This window comes from Clarias gariepinus, chromosome 15 (assembly GCF_024256425.1).
Source record: "Clarias gariepinus isolate MV-2021 ecotype Netherlands chromosome 15, CGAR_prim_01v2, whole genome shotgun sequence".
In the NCBI taxonomy this organism is placed as follows: Eukaryota; Metazoa; Chordata; class Actinopteri; order Siluriformes; family Clariidae; genus Clarias; species Clarias gariepinus.
In genome coordinates this window covers 14,921,016-14,938,743 of record NC_071114.1, presented here as the reverse complement: position 1 = coordinate 14,938,743, position 17,728 = coordinate 14,921,016, and the positions used below count along the sequence as shown (strand labels likewise).

Below are 17,728 nucleotides of genomic sequence, written 5' to 3'. Positions count from 1 at the left end.
CTCTGCAGTCACAGTGTGTGCTGTAAATGTCTGATAGAGGGATGACATTCTAAGTTGTCTTTACTACAGTTCAAAAACAAGGCATTGATACAACTGCACAGGACGCTCTTGATAGTCCTTCTGTAGAACGTGGTGAAAATGGGGTGGATGTTAAGCTTTCCTCAGCCTTTACATAAACCAGAGATGCTAAGTGGCTCTACTGACTATGGAGCTGATGCTTAATGACCAAGTGAGATTTTCCTCCAGGTGAACACAGATGAATTTTGTGCTCTTATCAAGACTGGTTATGACAGCTTATGGACTGATGGTCAGTCCCTTGATGCTCCACCCATCTCTTTAGTTTTAACCACATTCAGAGACAAGTTGTCTCCTCAACACCATATTTTATGTTTTATGTTCTGATATGTCGTTGTTGTCGCACTGTCACTTTGTTGTTGCTCGTTTTGCACATTTGCACGTGCACTTTATGTTGTTGTCTGTTGTCTGGAAAAAAAAACCTGTAGATAGTCTTTTAGTTAGTTAGTCTTTAGTTAGTTTTTTTGTTAATTTATGTTGTAATTTATGTTAGGAATATCTGTCTTGTCTCTGCTAGCCAGCTAACTAGGCCTCCTAGCTAGCTAGTTTAGCTTCTCTGTTAATTTATGTTGTAAGTTTATGTTGCATGTAGCACCTTGGTCCTGGAGGAACGTTGTTTCGTTTCACTGTGTACTAACTGTATATGGTTGAAGTGACAATAAAGCCTACTTGAACTTGAACTTGAAGTTATTGACTCTGCATCAATTCGTTAGCTGATGCACCGCCTCTCTGTAAGCTGACTCGTTTAATACTTGCTGATAAGGTCCACCATGTCATGTCATCAGCAAACCGATGATGCGTTTTTAGCTGTGCATTGCTGTGCAGTCCTGAGTCAGCAGAGTGAACAGCAGTGGACTGAGCACAAAGCTCTGGGGGACCCCAGTCCTCAGTGTGATGGTGTGTGTGAGGGAGACGCTGTTCCCAATCCGGACCGTCTGATGTCTCTCAGTCAGGAAGTCCGGGATCTAATTTAATAGTAAAGTGTTCAGCGGACTCAGCTTTCCAGTCAGGTGCTGAGGAGTCATTATGTTGAATTCTGATCTGAAGTCTATGAAAAGCATTCAAACATATATGTCCATCTTGTCTCTATTGTAATTCCCTTAGCATCTATTTGATCTGCATTCATTTACCCTTAAATTAAAGCTGAAAGCATGCAGTCTGACTTTAAATTTATAATTTAATTTTAACTCCAATATACTATGGTAGATATTTGTGATGACAATGTGTGTGTCTGCACATGTTGGGCTTTTTGATAAGGTCTAGTCCAGTCCGCTTTTAAAAAAGTTTGGACCCATGGACTATTGTAGAAGGGATTATATAATTATTGACTACTGCTTATATCTACTTTCACCTGTTTATCCCAATATTTATCACCTAGTGGTCACTCAGCTTATGCTTACTTTTAATTCAGTAGCAATGCAACTTCACAGCCCCAGAGTCTACACCTTTATCCTTCTGACTGACTGTGTATAAAATGAAACCTCACCAAGCAGTCTCTCTGGAGTGTCTTGACCAAGGCGTTGTAAGTGTCTGTGTCCAGCATCAGGCCTTCAGGAATGTCTTGCATGAAGTCTAGGTCTTTAAATGTTGGCTTTGCCTTCTCTCGCTCTTTTTTGGAGGCCCGGCGCTTGTATGTAGAACCCTTGAGGTCATATTTAAGGTGCATGCGTACCACCCTGGGCAGGATGTTGTTCATCACCACCATCCGGATGTTCTTTCCTCCAGACTGCACGCAGTACAAACCAAAAAACTTGGGCAGCAACGTGCGAGGGTTCTGATTAAGGTTCTGTAGAAGGGAAAAAAGTTAGATTAGAAATATTCATTACACATATGCACATTATGACCAGTAAGTACATGGTTAATACATGTTTCTTTTCGGCTGGCAGGTGGCCATCAACTGCTTTTTGTAAAATAACTTGACTGCATTGACACTTACACACTATCCAGAGCTGCATCAATGTTCACATGTTAGAATGTAACCAGGAGACCAAATGCTATCATGTTTCTAACCAACAAAAACGCTCTTCCAATTCGCAATTTATAAACCACATCATCTCCTACTAAAATACTTAGTTCCATGTCCTAATTATCAGTGACTGGATAAATAATTAGTGCTGTGTTTAACAGAAATGTGGTCCAAGTGCTGCAGAGTCAGTGTTGTTCTTTGCTTCAAACTGAAATGAGGAATGTGCTTTAAATGTTTTTTGAGCAGCCATAATTTAGTATTGGTATTGGCTGGTACATTAGCTTAGCATTATGTTTAATTAAGATTGATACTCATATCAAAAACTGCTGGCATTTGATTAACTATCAAAACCAACATGAAAAAGTCTGTTTAAACTTTATCAGTAATAAAATTTTCCATTTCCCTCAAGTCCTAACACTCAGCTGTGCTGAATCAAGTGTGTTATGGGCTGAGATGTAGAAAAAAAACGTGTGGCGAGTACTTGTTGCCAGAATCATGACTAATTCATGCAGAGTCACGCGGTCTATAAAAGGACCAGCATTGGTTTTACTTTATCATCAGCCAGCAGCTTGCATCCTCCCGAGAGCTGAGCTGAGCCACAGCCATCAATTTATCCCGCTTCATATCCACCCTCATAAGTCGTGCTACTGGCATGTGAACGCCTGCTAACTGCTTAAATGCAGAAACACAGAAAGGGCTGAAATGAAAATGCTATTTGTATGTTAATGGTGGCTGTTAACTTTATTATTCAGCAAATGGGCACACATACTGCCTCGAGGAAAAATTCTAGCAGTAAAAATAGACAAGAAAACGTTCTGAAAATAGCAGCAATGTTTTGGAATAAAAAAAACCAGCAAAAACCAACAACACCAAAGGAGCTGTAGTTAGAGCACAGCATCATAAATGTTAGTAAAACCATTAACAAACTTGTTACAAGATGATTTTAAAATCATTCCAAAACATGTACGTTTTAAAATGACACTTTAAAGCATTCTCTAGCAAAGACACTGCACCTCCACTTTCAAACACACTGGACATTCAGGAAGCTCACCATGTAATATCCAGGCAGAAGCTTCTGCAGGAACTCCGCCTCTTTGTGCATGACGGTCTTAATAATAAACTCGTCATCCTTCGTAACGTAGAACACAGAACCGCTGGCTCCTGGGTTTGACAACTCGATTAGCGGCTCGTTACACAGCGAGTACTACAGGGAACAAAATTGTAAAAAATTACAATAAATTATTTTAAAAAATAAACACGTCCAGACAAAATATAAGTAAAAAATGCAGGAAGAAATAGCCTGAGGGCAATGACATTTTTTGGCGAGAATAAATTACTAGTGGACAGGTTAGAGTCAGCTTACACTCCAAGATAAAAGAAAGAGAAAAGTGAGAGAAAATTAATCAGACGTTCTTAGCATGACATCTGGACACGGTCTATAAACGAGTCACTAGTGGGATAAACGAGTCACACAGAGCGAGCTATCCAACTCACATGCGTACAAATTTTATACACACTTACATTTTACACACACACGCCACGCATTTTACAAACATGCTTTTTTCACCCATTACTCATCCATTTCTCACTCTCATCGTCTATACCGCTTTATCCTGTATTCAGGGTCGGGGGGGCCTGGAGCCTATCCCAGAAGGCTTAGGGCACAAGGCAGGGTACACCCTGGAGAGGGTGCCAGTCCATCGCAGGGCAACTCACACACACACTCTCACACACACACACTCACTCACTCACACTCACTCACACACACTCACTCACACACACTCACTCACACACACACTCTCACACACACACTCTCACACACACACACACTCACACACACTCACACACTCACACACACTCACACACTCACTCACACTCACACACACTCACACACACTCACACACACACACTCACACTCTCACACACACTCACACACACTCACACACACACACACACTCACACACACACACTCACACTCACACACACTCACACACACACACACATTCACATTCACACACACACATTCACACACACACACACATTCACACACTTGGGGCAATTTGGTAATGCCAATTAGCTAACATACATATCTTTGGACTGTGGGAGGAAACCAGAGTACCCAGAGGAAACCCACCAAGTGGGGAGAACATGCAAACTCCATGCACACAGAGACGGGACTCGAACCCGGACCCTGGAGGTGCAAGGCGACAGTGCTAACCACTACACCACTGTGCCGCCCCATCCATTTCTATGTCATGGAAATATTGGGTTTGTAATGAACTCTTTAAACTGATCTTTTTTTTTGCAGAGTGATAGAAGAATTTGGAGCACAGTTTATTCTGAAAACTATTTTGACACCCAACTCTTCAATCCGGTTAAGAGTTCAGCTACAGAAAGACACGCATACCAGTGTTACCAGCTAGCACAAAAGTGGTCTACTACATACAACAATCAACAAATGCATACAGCCTTTAACACAATATTTTTACTTATTTAATGTTTTTATTAATTCCACATTTCAGAGATCCAACATACTAATCCTCCCTTTCATCTACCCAAACAGGGGGGGTTAGCCATTTTGCATTACTCAGTTTTAATATAGGCATCAGAATTGTGCAATATACTGTGAAACATGCTTTTACAGTACAACTGAGACAATATGATAAACTGTATTTTATTCAGGTTTAACCAAACATACAAACATGACTTTCGGCTGTTTCTGTGATCTAATAATAATTATGGTGATAATAACATGCGCATTTTGTAAATTCCACATTTTTGTGATGTCATTACCATATTCCGGTAGCAGTCAAATTCACATATTTTAAAAGAAATGATAACTTCAGAAAACCGAAATGCACAGTTTGATGTCTAAAGCCTCCTCCGTCGACACACAGGCCAAACTTCTGTGTAAACATTTTGTTTTTAATCAGTCATTGACTTATTCTGCCAGCACGGATCCTTGCCGCTTAAGTTTAAAGCGTTAATCGTCCTTGGTTTCATAATTAAGAGCCGTTCACCGTACAAAACTGTGTTTCCCTGCAGAGCGTGTGCAACCATAAGTACGCCCTCCTTATTTGCTTTACGGCAGCTGGCGACCGTGGTATTTACTGCCTCTCAGTACACAGCTCTCGCGGTAGCAGAATAAAAAGGTACAGGAGCGCTGGTGCAAGAGGGAACTGTCCTCTACTACTGTAGTTAATTAATCGCTGATGGCATGGTCCCCCTGGACAGGTTTTTTAAAAGGGCAGGTGAATATCTCCTCCCGGGCAGCCGTCAATATATACTTCGGCAACCCACCCAAGTATACTGCATGTGTGGGAAACACTGTGCACACAAACACAGGTTTTACACTCCAACAGGCTTTCACACAAACACACACTCACACATCAAGTACAAAGGGTCACACATCCCTCAGACAGACCAGAACACATTATATGCCTATACACACGCACACACACACCATGCACACAGGCATGTTTGAGTCAGTAGTGGGAGGGTGAGTCAGGGTGTACTGTTTTACACACAGCCACATTTCACACACCCTTAAAAAAAAACACACACACATTTCTCAAACACAAACACATATGTGTGCAAGCACACACACACACACACACACACACACACACACAGAGCTGTACAGGCAGTGGCTGTAAATGCACACAGGAATACAAGAGAAATATAAAACCTAGTTTATATCACAGGGCGTCTGACTTCTCAATTCTGCTGAAGGTGTTGATTATGTTTCTATAACAGCAGCTCTGACAGTAGCTCTGGCTGTAACTGAAATCACAAGTTTATTTATACACATAAAATATTTACACAACAGCTCGTTGTGGTCCACTAATCTGATTGGTCGAGGAGCGAAAGTAATTATATCTCCTGTAACTGTACTGGGATGCATCACTGTATGCATCACTCCAATCATCTATGTTGGTCTGTTCAATTCCACTCCTTAATCCGAAACAGCACTACTTTAGTGTCTAATTCAATTTTCAGGAATGTTACCTTTGACAAAAAATATGAAAGCTCATAAGATGATGAAAAGAAAGTAGAAAAGGCAACTTCACCAGAAGCACCAGGAATGTGCACATCAATGTGAGCAAACTAGCCAAAATGCTGTGAATCGCCGTGAAGGAATACTGTATGTCAATTGTGTGGTTATACTAAATATCAGCACAGCTGTGAATTCCTAAAGCCCAAACCTTAAACATTACTAAATTTGTTTTTCATTTAATATTTTTTTTTTCTAGAGCAACAGCTAATTCACAGAAAGTTAGTCGTATGATGGCTGCTCAATAAAGATCTAAGGCTAATAATAAGCATCAAAGGAAAACACACTGTTTAGTTTTAACACTTCATTGATGAGATGAAACAAGAAATAATGATAACAGGGAAGACAAATCTGAAGGAATTTTAGTGACTTCAACCACTGAGAACCAACAGTTTCATTTGCTTTTCCTGTTGAACAGAGGCTAAACACCCCGATCAGTTCTTACCAGATAATCATCAGGACGAATCCCAAACAGCTCCCTAAAATAACGGAAAGCCACAGGAGCATACGTCTTAAAGCGGAAGTCTGGAAAGTGGTGGGCCGGTGTCAGGTTGCTCCCCTCACTGAAATACAAATGAATATAAATATGAACATAAATTTGTCATATTAAATAAAAGCACCTGGCAAAAAATATATATATTTAAAATGAACCAACAACATGGATGGTGCCCTTTTGGTTTGCTGGAATAAATGACTTGTAGTTATACAGTGGCAATCATCTTAATGTTTTTAGACCTAGTTGGCGAAAAGCTAAAAAGTTAATCCAGCCCATATTACATTTTCTAAAATCACGTGTGTGTCCGTGCTTGTTAATTAGTATAAATACTTCACACAGTATTCTTTAAAAAGTAGGCAAAAGAGACTGGCATTGCAGGTGTAGTAAAGCACCGCTCTGTTTTTTACTCTCTCCTTTTCCTTTTTTTACACAAGTAAAAAGAACTAGCATCTCATATTACGTTATCTGTGTCTCACTGCGTCTGTCTCCTTATCTGTCTATCTCTGTTTGTCTGAGTGTCCGTCTGTGTCTGCACCTCTCTCTGTGTTTTTCTCAGTCTGTCATTCTCCATTTGTCTGTAACTGTCTGTGTGTGTATTTGTCTTTCTGCTAACGTCTGTCTTATTCACTGTATACCTGTCTCTGTCTGTCTGTCTGTCCCATCATTTTGTTCGGGTCAATGACTCTACCTATCTCCTTCTGTCTTGATCTGTTTCCCTTAGTGTCTGTTAGTAGGTGTTTCTTTTTTGCCCCTATCTTTCTTTCCACCTCCAGCTTCATGTCTAACAGAGGCATGAATTTTCAGCATAAAACCTGGGAAATGTAAAGCAAACCTGATTCTGTAACAAAGAACAGTTATAGCACACAGTAGATATGGGGTTTTGCTCCGAAGGAGTGAGAATCAATTCTAACCTGGGAAAGAAGATGCTTTCCACGACATAGAAGTCCTGCATGAGAACGTCCCTCTCAGGCTTGGAGCTCAGGTTGCCCACCGTGTAGCCGATGCCGAGCTGGATGGCTCCCTTTAGTGCTGACGATGTGGTCTGTGGAAGAAAGAGTCAGAGATAATGATGGTCACAACCTAAAATACACACAAAAAAAAACAAGACAAATGAGATCATCACCTGTCACTTAAAGAATCTAAAAGGTTTATTTTTCTTCTCAAGATTGTTCATCATAGTAACACATGTGTTTAAATAATCTGGATAAAATAAAAGATGCACCTTCTTGTACGTCGTCTCACCGGACGCGTCCACTCCTCTATGTCCTATCTTTTTTCCGAGGCCTGGCTGGCCTGAAGATGACGCCATCTATCAGAGAAAACAGAACGTATTTGCTCTGCTTTCTGACATGTCATATTGCGTTCTTCTTATGACACTAATGCAATAGAGTTGGGCAGTTATCTGCTGGGCTTATGATTTACTGCAAAAAGACAAGACAGTTAATTCATACCTCTGTGATGAAAGCCATTTTGACAGCATCTGTGTAAGAGAAAAAAAGGCACTAATTAATTTACTTTCCTTCTAAATGCAGACCAGACGTCAGCCAGGAGGCATCAGATGCTAAACGGAGAGGTGAAATTATGCTTTATTCCTCCCTCTTATCTCACACCATGGAAGGAATCTGTCTCTCGTCTGATCACATGACCAGGTTATAAGGAGGAGCTGTTGGCTCTCACCTCCTGGATGTTTCTTCTTCCTCTAAACCGACCCAGACAGAACCTGCAGTAGAGTGGCCAGGTACTGGGAAAGGTTAAATTTTAGACCAAGAAATTTCACCTAATGCTGCAATTAGGTATTTATGGTTCTGCCTCAATTTACAGATGATTCACAGAGCTCTGTATTCCCTTGGTACAGGTTTCCTGTTCTCTCCCATTCTGATAACAGTTCCAGTAAAAGGCCACTGCAACGGTGGAGTTACTCTGCCAAAACTGCTTCATCTTAATCATTTTGATCTATAAAATTAATCTGTGTGGAATACATTATTTAATGTGAGTCCACACCCTATTTAAAAATGGCCTAGAAACGCATCTCTGCATTTTACTGCCAGAAACAAATTCCAGGATCTATTCACATGCACAACACAAATTTGAACATCACCATATGCTCCTGACCTCCTGAATAGCAACTCAGCTCATTAACTGCTAGTTAATATTTTGCCAGTTAACCTGGATTTCTGTATCAGAGTCACAATTTGCTTTGTCACAATCTCAGTAAATTATTTCATTTAAGTAGCCAAATCAGACAGAATATAGCACAACAAATACAACATTAGCAAGTAGCAGTCATCCCATAACAACTCAAAATCTGAATTTACCACAACATCGCTGCATTATGAAATCTGATTGGTCAGAAGCTACTGAATAATTTCCATCAGCTCTGATAGTTGTCCTGGTGCTTTCGTCCTGACACTAACTGACCGTATCCATAAAATGGTACATTGAAAACAAGTCTTCATAAAAGTTTTTGGTTTGAAGTTTTGGTAAACATGATAAGCTGGATTTTTCCCGCTTACTGTATAAGTATTGTGTTTCAAGGAAGTTCCACAAGATTAAATGTAACTATAAATGGATAAAAGGAGCATGACATTCAGATAATTGATGGCAAAGATAATTCAGATAATACATGCCAAAGTGAGCATGAGCGAACTGCTGCGGTGTAAGAAGATAATAGATTATTAACATATATGCAGAATCTAATCTGAGAAAATATGGCATTTACTGATTAATAATTTAGTTCCACATTGTTCGTTTCTAATTTTCAGAGTCAGGGCTGTGAACGAACACCAGATTTTTTTCAGCCCACACACAGAATGGACAGCGAGCAGGCAACTGAATGAGACAAAATGTATTTGATTTAAATTGTGCACCTATAAATCCACGGAAGACATTCCTACACCTTCATCTCTACTTGTCTCTAATTCACATATTATCTTCTGTGATCACTGACCATTAAAGTTCCCATCATTAGCAATATGGAACAACCATAAAGTGCCCATGAGGATGAAAGCCACGTTCCCTTGGGGTCTGAGCCTTGTCACATCGAGTCGACCACCCAGATGAACTGCACAAACTACTATTCACCCCGTTTCCATGGTTCCCTGATTGAGGTCAACTGGCCTTTTTCTGAGTCTGCACATGCTCATAGACTTAACAGACACTCGCTTCCATCCATTCTCTAAATAGGGCATTTGCTGCATCGTAATTCAGCACATAGGCGCACACAAAGAGCAGGCATGGGGCAAAACAAAGAGGGGTGGTGTGGCATGATGCAGCAAAAGAGGCCTCTCTATCTGAAGGCACATTGAAAAGAGCTCCATGGTGTATCCAAATACTGAAGTCAAGAATCCCAATATATCAAGAATAACAGCTGCAGCTGATCAACAATATGACAAAATGATATCATCGTTCTTGAAGGCATTGAAGGCATCAATACACAATATATATCATGTATTAGGGATGCACCGAAATGAAAATTCTGGGCCGAAAACGAAACCGAAATTTTTGGATGCACTTGGCCGAAAACCGATACCGAAACCGAAAATGGCTTCATTAAAAAACATGTTTTTTTTGTTTGTTTGTATTAAAAAAATGTTGCATATTGCAACTTTGCTGTCCTCATCTGAAACTTTGAAGTGCTTCCAAACCGCCGACATACTCCGTGTTTGATGCGTAATGACAGCGCGAACGAGACGGGAGGATGGAAGAGGCGTGGCGACAATTTCGGCTTTTATTTTCGGCGCTTTCTTACGTTTCGGCCGAAACCGATAATGCTATTTCGGCCGAAAATTTTCGGCGGCCGAAATTTCGGTGCATCCCTATCATGTATCACAGTTTATCTACATGTACTGTATTTACACATGATATTTGGATTTGCTAGCAAACTGCCAATGACAAAATAGTGAGGTATTAAAAACATGACATGAATACGATGTATGTATATATGTGAAAATACACTGTAGACGAATGAGGATGAATCAGGGTGTGTAACCGAGTTGTAGCAATTAAACTGCCAGCAGTGCAAGAAGTGAGTGGTGCAAGACTGAAATGTAAGTAGAGTTATTTAGTTATTAACGATAGAGACATTATACTGTCACGGCCATAACACTGTCAATGATCAGCTCTATAAGGCATGTAACAATACATTGAGATACGATGCAAATATTTGACCGTTTGCATTGTGTACATCAGAATGTTATAACATTTTTTATTGAATGCTATTGCGCATATCTGGGGACCAGGTGTTCATTCAAATCAAGACCACAGTAAAGTGATACAACCGTAACTCTTTATCCATACAAAGTCAGAGCAGAAAAAATGGCAAAATGGCAGTCGGACTTCTCCTAGGCCAGAACAGAAATAGATTTGTTTGCTTCCAGCTATGGATCCAAATGTAAAAAATGCTCAGCTTTATAGAAAATCATCTTCTTTTCACACCACCTAAAAAGACCGTAGGAGCTGATTTATGGTATTGACTTGTACGTGTACTGTCAGAGACATGAGGGAAACAACACTCTCGGGTCTAAAGTGACTTTAATTCTTATTAATAAACTAAAATTATAATAACAGTGTAACAAATCTGTGTGTTTAAAGAGAGGTGTTTGGCTGCCTGCCACTGACAAGGGTTTAAAAATCTGTTATCAGTCTTCTTATACTGACTTATAGTTACAGCGCAGATTTAATCAGGTTGTTTTGATACAATGTGATATTTATAGCTCGTCTAGAGGAGTAAAGGACAAAGAAAAGAAAATCATAAAGCTCCAGACAGAAACATAAGTCAAGTCAAAACAAAAGTCATCACCTTAAAAAGCAGACATTAACTCTGAGTGTGTCTTATAACGAAATAAAACACTCGGGTGTGATAATGCAGATTTATAACAGCACATCCAGAAGTGATTTTCCTTTTATTTCACAGCAATTCCCCATTTTCATTGCTTTTAACTTTATAACAAATAAAATCTCATGGTTTTTAACTGCTTATAGTCACTTATAAAGAGCTGTAAGGTCTGTGAGAAAGCATCCAGTTATCACTCATGTTGTAACTTTTCAAAAGTTAGACAGAAAAGCACAAAGTGTTTTGTTCTGAATACTCTTAAATAAATTCAACAACACTGTCATTTAAGACACCATAAAGGTGTTTTGCTAAAATAAACACCCTGACTGACTGAACCCGATAAGAGGAGAAGTACAGACTCACACCAATCTATATTTAACAGTGAGCATAACTTCTCAAGTGATTATAAACTGGTGTGATCACAGTGTTTCTATAACACACTTAAAAATGAGGAATTATGAGAGTAAAACTCAACTAAGACTCATTACATAAATGTAACGTACTTGAATTGAAACAGTTCACTGGCCAAGTGTTATGCCAAATAGTCCTTTAAACAGCGTATTAAGCCATCCCACCTAATGTTATATTAAATACAGATTTCCTTAAGTGCAGTAGCCTTGTACAGTATTACGAAACGCCAGTAATCTCATGAAAAGCAGCAAAGCGCAAAAGTGGTCAGCAGAAATAATCTAATAAATCTATGGAAAGCTTTCTTCCTCAGTGAACAGACACAATTTACTGTGTTGGGAGTCTAGGACTCCACCCTTAAAGAAGAAAGTGTACTTTATATGGGCCCTACACACTTCCTCTTGGAAAAAGCACCTGGACTTTAAAGAGCTAAAACTGGTTCAACTTGTGCTACATACAACTTAAACTCATTTAGGTCATTTTATTATTTCTTTGCACGGTCTAAAACAGACCATACAAAGGTCATATTCCACTTTCTGTGTCATCCAAGAGATTTCTGAGGTTATAATGGGCACAGTTTACCAAAGCTGGACATGAAGATTGAAACAACTTGGTCATGACGAACCATGACTTCTGTTATGGCAAATGTTAAGGTCAAAATTTTGAGTGATGGAAACTTCAAAGCACTTTTTGTAAGTCGCTCTGGATGAGACAGTCTGCCAAATGCCTAAATGTAAATATTTCAGGTGGTGGAGGTGGTGTAATGGTGTGGAGAATAGTTACCTGGCACACTTTGGGTTTATTAAAACCAAGCAAATCATTGCTTAAAGGCACAGGCTACTTGAGCACTGTTTCTGACCATGTGCACCCCTTCAATTTTTTAACACATGAATTCACAATTCTAATAGCTTCTAATAGCTACTATCAGAACAATAATGCACCATGTCACAAAGCTTAAATTCTCCTCAAACTGGTTCCACGAACATGGACTTAAGTTGCACGTACTTCTGGGCCTTCTCAGTTACCAGATCTGAATCCAAACAAAAACCTATGGAGGTGTGGTACACCAGAAGATTTACAGCATGAAACAAGCCTAATAAATGAGCACCAGTTATGTGATGTAAACATGTCAACATACTTTAGACCAAAATCGCAAAGAAATGTTTCCAGCATCTCGAGGAAGGCATGCCATGCATGTTGTGAATAAAGTGTTAGTGCTGTGCACAAACATTCACAAATTTGTCCACATCACTTTTGCCATTAACAAGTACTTCAACATGTGATACTTGCTCAGAGCAATCAGCCTAGATATGTTGCTTATTCTAATAGCTTGTTTTTTTTAAGAACTGACTTTGGCACAATTAATTAGAGACATGGACAAAGGGTTTCCCATACTTTTGGCTAACTGCAATTCTCCCAAGTCCTCCTATAAATAATTAACCACACCTCACCTTATTTGGAGGTATCTGATTATCAGGAGCTGCCTGAGCAGTTGAGGAAAAAGCAGAGCACACAATCAGCCATGAAGTTAACACTTTAACATTGTGAAGCCTAAACATCAGGGCGAGAGAGAAGCATGATCTGTTCGAGATGTCTTCACATGAAAACATTGGCTGCATGATCCATTGAGATCAGGCCAAAATGGCCTCAGTGTTAGGACAAAGCCAGACATGGCCTGCAATCCTCTCACTGCATGAGTAAATTTCTCAGTGTAAATCACGTGGTGAAAGAGAATGTGGAAATGACAGCAGATGGAGATGATAAGATACTTGACTGTGAGTTGACAACAGTGGAGATGATTACAGTAAGACAGGCAGGTTTTTTTCTTTCTAATCTAAGTGTTTCTTTTTTTATTTAACTGTCCTGCCATAAGACAATAAATAAACTGCTGATTAATTATTTAGGATCCTTTAAATCTTTAAGGTTGTGCACTCAGGGAACCCTTAAGTTGTGAAATACTATAAATTTTATGAACCTCCTCACCCAGATTTATAGTTTTTCTGGTAATATTCCTGTATTTTAAACATGACCACTAATACTTTGCTATTTATTGCAGTTCTTATTGCACTATTGACCCCCTGACTATGTTTCCCCCTGACCCATTTGAGAAGTGCTGATTTAACCAGCAAGGAGACCCCCAGTGAGTTTTACTTTCTGTCAAACAAAAACTGGTGTCTAAGTTGTAGGCTCCATGCCAGACTCAGCTCTATCAATATCTCAAGTAAATAGCTATTGACAGAAGTGCTTTGCCCTATGCACTGAAAATTAAGTGGGCCTTTTAAAAAGCGTGTCCATTCCTTCCGCAGTGGTGTACTTTAACTTCCTAGGAAGGTTTCATTTACTGAAATTACTCCATGCTGGGGGAGAGAGTTAAATACATCGCAGGGTATTTTAAAACACGGTTCTGGGAACAGTTTTTAAGGGAACAGTGGACAGGAACTCTTAACTCTCCTAAACAATGTTGCATAATTTCCTTTATGTTTTCTATGTTTCTCTAGTTTTGTGCTCACATGAAATACGAGTGATTCTTGTCTCGCATAGTGACTGAGTGCATGTGAAGGTGTGTTTTATGTGAGTTTTTTTTTCAGATTCAGATTTCAAATCCATTTCTGTTTTAATTATACACATTCACACTGTTTGGAGCAGTAGCAAAAGCACACGAATATTATAAACTCTTGAATAAGGCAGTACAGTATAGGCTATTCATTTGGTTGCATGATGTGACTACAGTGATTTATTCAAACCCAGGCATGAGTCTGAATGAACAAGTTTATTAGTGAGATGTTTTATTCCTTTATTAAATCGAGAAATAAAGCACCACACTAATAAACATGTTCATTTAGACTCAAACCTGGGTTTGAATAAATCACTGCAGTCCAGTGCTCTTTTTTATACATACTGTATGGTACAAATGTAAAGAATAGCTAATAAATGTACACAGATTCACGTGTTGTATTTATTACACTAAGTTACACTTATTATAAGTAAACACACGTATTTATTAACAGTTACAAAAAAAATTATATGAAAGCACAATCCTAACAGTGTCCATCAACTAGGTAACTAGTGACTGTATCCTAATTATAGCTCAAACTTTCTCGTTATTATTAATATCAATATGATAAGCAACAAACCCAATTTGACTAACAAAAAAAATAAGCGAATATAAAATAAACAAATACAAAAGCAAAATGTCATTCCCAAAATAAGACATCACATAAACAGACACCAGTGTGGCTGGGCTTGGTGATCAGTTAGCTGGTAGCTCGCTGTCATTTAGCGCTAGCTAGCTACCGGCTAACCAGCTGGTAATATTTGGGTAATATACTGTATACAGACGCCTGTTTAATTAAATTACATTTAATATCGGGTTTGTCTGAAAATTTCAAAAATTCTAAAATTTAATTAAAATAAATTACCTGAGCAGGTACATTAGTTATCTTACCCCTAAAGCTAGCTAAACACCCAAGTCATCTGAGCTAGCTAGCATCACTAACCGTCCACAGGCTCGCATCACTCCAGTCAGGTGTAACGCTACGCTCTGACGGATCTGTAGAGCTAGGCAAGGCTGTGCTCTGACATTTAATGTATAAAATGAGACGATGTGGGTATAACTGATTTAGATATGTACCCGGGTCACCTGTATCCATCGCCTGGTTGTCACCGAGCACACACACCGGTTCGTCCTCGGATAACGGGCTGCCATCCTCGGCCTCAGCCAGGCTGCTCGCGCCGCCGCCGGACGCCTCCATTCTCAGGCTGAAAGCCGAAAACGCTCGTGCGAGCTCGTGCCTCTGTCCCGCTGACCCGCAGTCTACCGGGCTCTCAGCAGCGCGAGCGCATAGTGCAATGAGGTGGATGTGAGCGCGCGCCCTGATCCTTTCATCTGCACTGCCATGTAGTGCAGCTTCAGGCTTTTCCCTTAAATCAGACTCCTGTAGCGAGCGCGTGAAGCAAACGCAGACGTCTCATCCGATGCTTGGGGAACAGCGCTCTCTATTGGTGCTCGTCACATCGTATAAATGCACGCACGCATCGTCTATACCGCTTTTGTATACAGAGTCGCGGGGGCCTGGATCCTATTCCAGGAGGCTTAGGGCACGAGGCGGTACACCATGGACAGGGTGCCAATCCATCACATGGCACACACACACGCACTCACACACCCATTCACACAATATGGGCAATTTGGGAACGCCAATTAGCCTAATCTGCATTTCTTTGGACTGTAGGAGGATATATATATATATATAAAATTCTGAAACTTTGTTAAGAGCTGTCCCGGTGCATTGTTAAAACCTGAAAGGATGTGGTTAGTACAGTCCAAAGACATGCAAATTAGACTAATTAGTTTTCCCGAATTGCCCATAGTGTGTGAAAGAGTATGTGAGCGTGTGTTTAATGAAATGGCACCGCATCTAGGGTGTACCTCGCCTTGTGCCCTTAGTCACCTGGGACAGACTCCTAGGGCCCCTGTGACCCAATGAGTGAATAAGAATAGAGCTGAACCCTTAACTCGTATGGCGAAATGTTGTCGGAAATGCTTGGTGAATAAATCAACAATAGAAATCAGAATATTTAACTGTGAAAGTAAGAGCATTTTCCACAGTGTCCCAACTGAAGAAGGTGAACAGGTACAGTAATGTTGATGGTAGTTTTAGCTTAACACAGAACTGGAGGGTCAACAGTATGCAGAGTCACACAGATACAATATCACAGTCTGCACACTCAGTTTCATTAAGGAAGTAATCTGTTAATCTGGTTCAGTCTGTGGTTAGAAGAAAAAACGTAGCCATGTTTAGCTGTAACCAAACTTAATTCTCTAGGTAATTGTATACTCCTGACACTGAGTGATTAAGATTATTAGACCGAACATATGTTTTGACAGCATCATTGCTCACCATCTGTTACAGAGGATACAATATGAGCTGCCAGACTACAAAATGGTAATATAAGGTTAATAAATTAATAATTCATAGGTAATAATGTTGTAAAAGCTGTGTCATATAAATGTGCCATATGTATTGTATGTTTGCTTATTGGCAATAGAAAAGGTACACATGTCGTTTCTGAGCTGCCAGTGATTTAGACTCCCTCTGCCCTCCGGACCTGTCTGACCCATCCTGGTGCCCCGCTTCTGGTTGGAGATCTCGTCACATGGATGCCCTGTGTGTCTCTTCGGCATGCGTCTGGTGTCTGGGGACGGTTTCACTCTACCTAGAAGACGGTTCTGGCCTCGACTGGTGTTGACAGCTGTTTCTCTGAGGACTTGACCGTTCGATAGTTCAGGACTGGAACTTCATACAAGTCTACCCGAGCCTTTAATAACTACCTGGACTCCATATTAACATCAATTAACATCAACTGTTATAGCTGAACTGGCTTACACACCTAACACACAGTATGAATGCACATCAATCCCTGCTCTCTGTTTCACCCAGATGAGGATGGGTTCCCTGTTGAGTCTGGTTCCTCTCAAGGTTTCTTCCTACTACCATCTCAGGGAGTTTTTCCTTGCTTGCTCACCAGGGACTAACTGACCATTTTGGTTCATACACACTTACATTACATACAGACTTAAATAATTCTTTTAATTCTGTAAAGCTGCTTTGCGACAATGACAATTGTTAAAAGCGCTATACAAATAAAATTGAATTGAATTGAAAAGATTGGCTTTATCAAGTTTTGAGGCCTAATGTATTAGGCTTTCAAGGGGCCAACAATCTCTAGTGGCACACCTTCTCGTGAGCATTAAGCCATGTCCACACGTAGCTGGCTATCTTTAAAAACTGAGATTTTTCTTCTTCGTTTTAAAAAATAATTCTGTCCACACGACCTACGTTTTTTAAAAATATCTTCATCAATACCTGTTGCGCTTTGTAGAACTCCGATGGGTCT

The 17,728-nt window shown here is 40.0% G+C and overlaps 1 protein-coding gene across 8 annotated transcripts in view; it reads right to left on the bottom strand.

Annotated features, from left to right (window-relative positions):
- Nucleotides 1-15,770, bottom strand: part of pip5k1ca (phosphatidylinositol-4-phosphate 5-kinase, type I, gamma a) — a 36,923-nt gene extending 21,153 nt beyond the window's left edge. For 7 of the 8 annotated variants that reach the window (XM_053513145.1, XM_053513147.1, XM_053513148.1 and 4 more), the window contains exons 1-7: nucleotides 15,462-15,770; nucleotides 8,043-8,071; nucleotides 7,814-7,900; nucleotides 7,503-7,633; nucleotides 6,541-6,658; nucleotides 3,093-3,245; nucleotides 1,562-1,861 (exon numbers count right to left, since the gene is read on the bottom strand). In XM_053513145.1, the coding sequence (XP_053369120.1) occupies nucleotides 1,562-1,861; nucleotides 3,093-3,245; nucleotides 6,541-6,658; nucleotides 7,503-7,633; nucleotides 7,814-7,900; nucleotides 8,043-8,071; nucleotides 15,462-15,582 (939 nt within the window). In that variant the 5' untranslated portion in view covers nucleotides 15,583-15,770. The remainder of the gene's footprint in view (nucleotides 1-1,561; nucleotides 1,862-3,092; nucleotides 3,246-6,540; nucleotides 6,659-7,502; nucleotides 7,634-7,813; nucleotides 7,901-8,042; nucleotides 8,072-15,461) is intronic. The other variant, XM_053513146.1, reaches the window with a different exon arrangement.
- Between the last annotated feature and the right edge of the window lie 1,958 nt (nucleotides 15,771-17,728).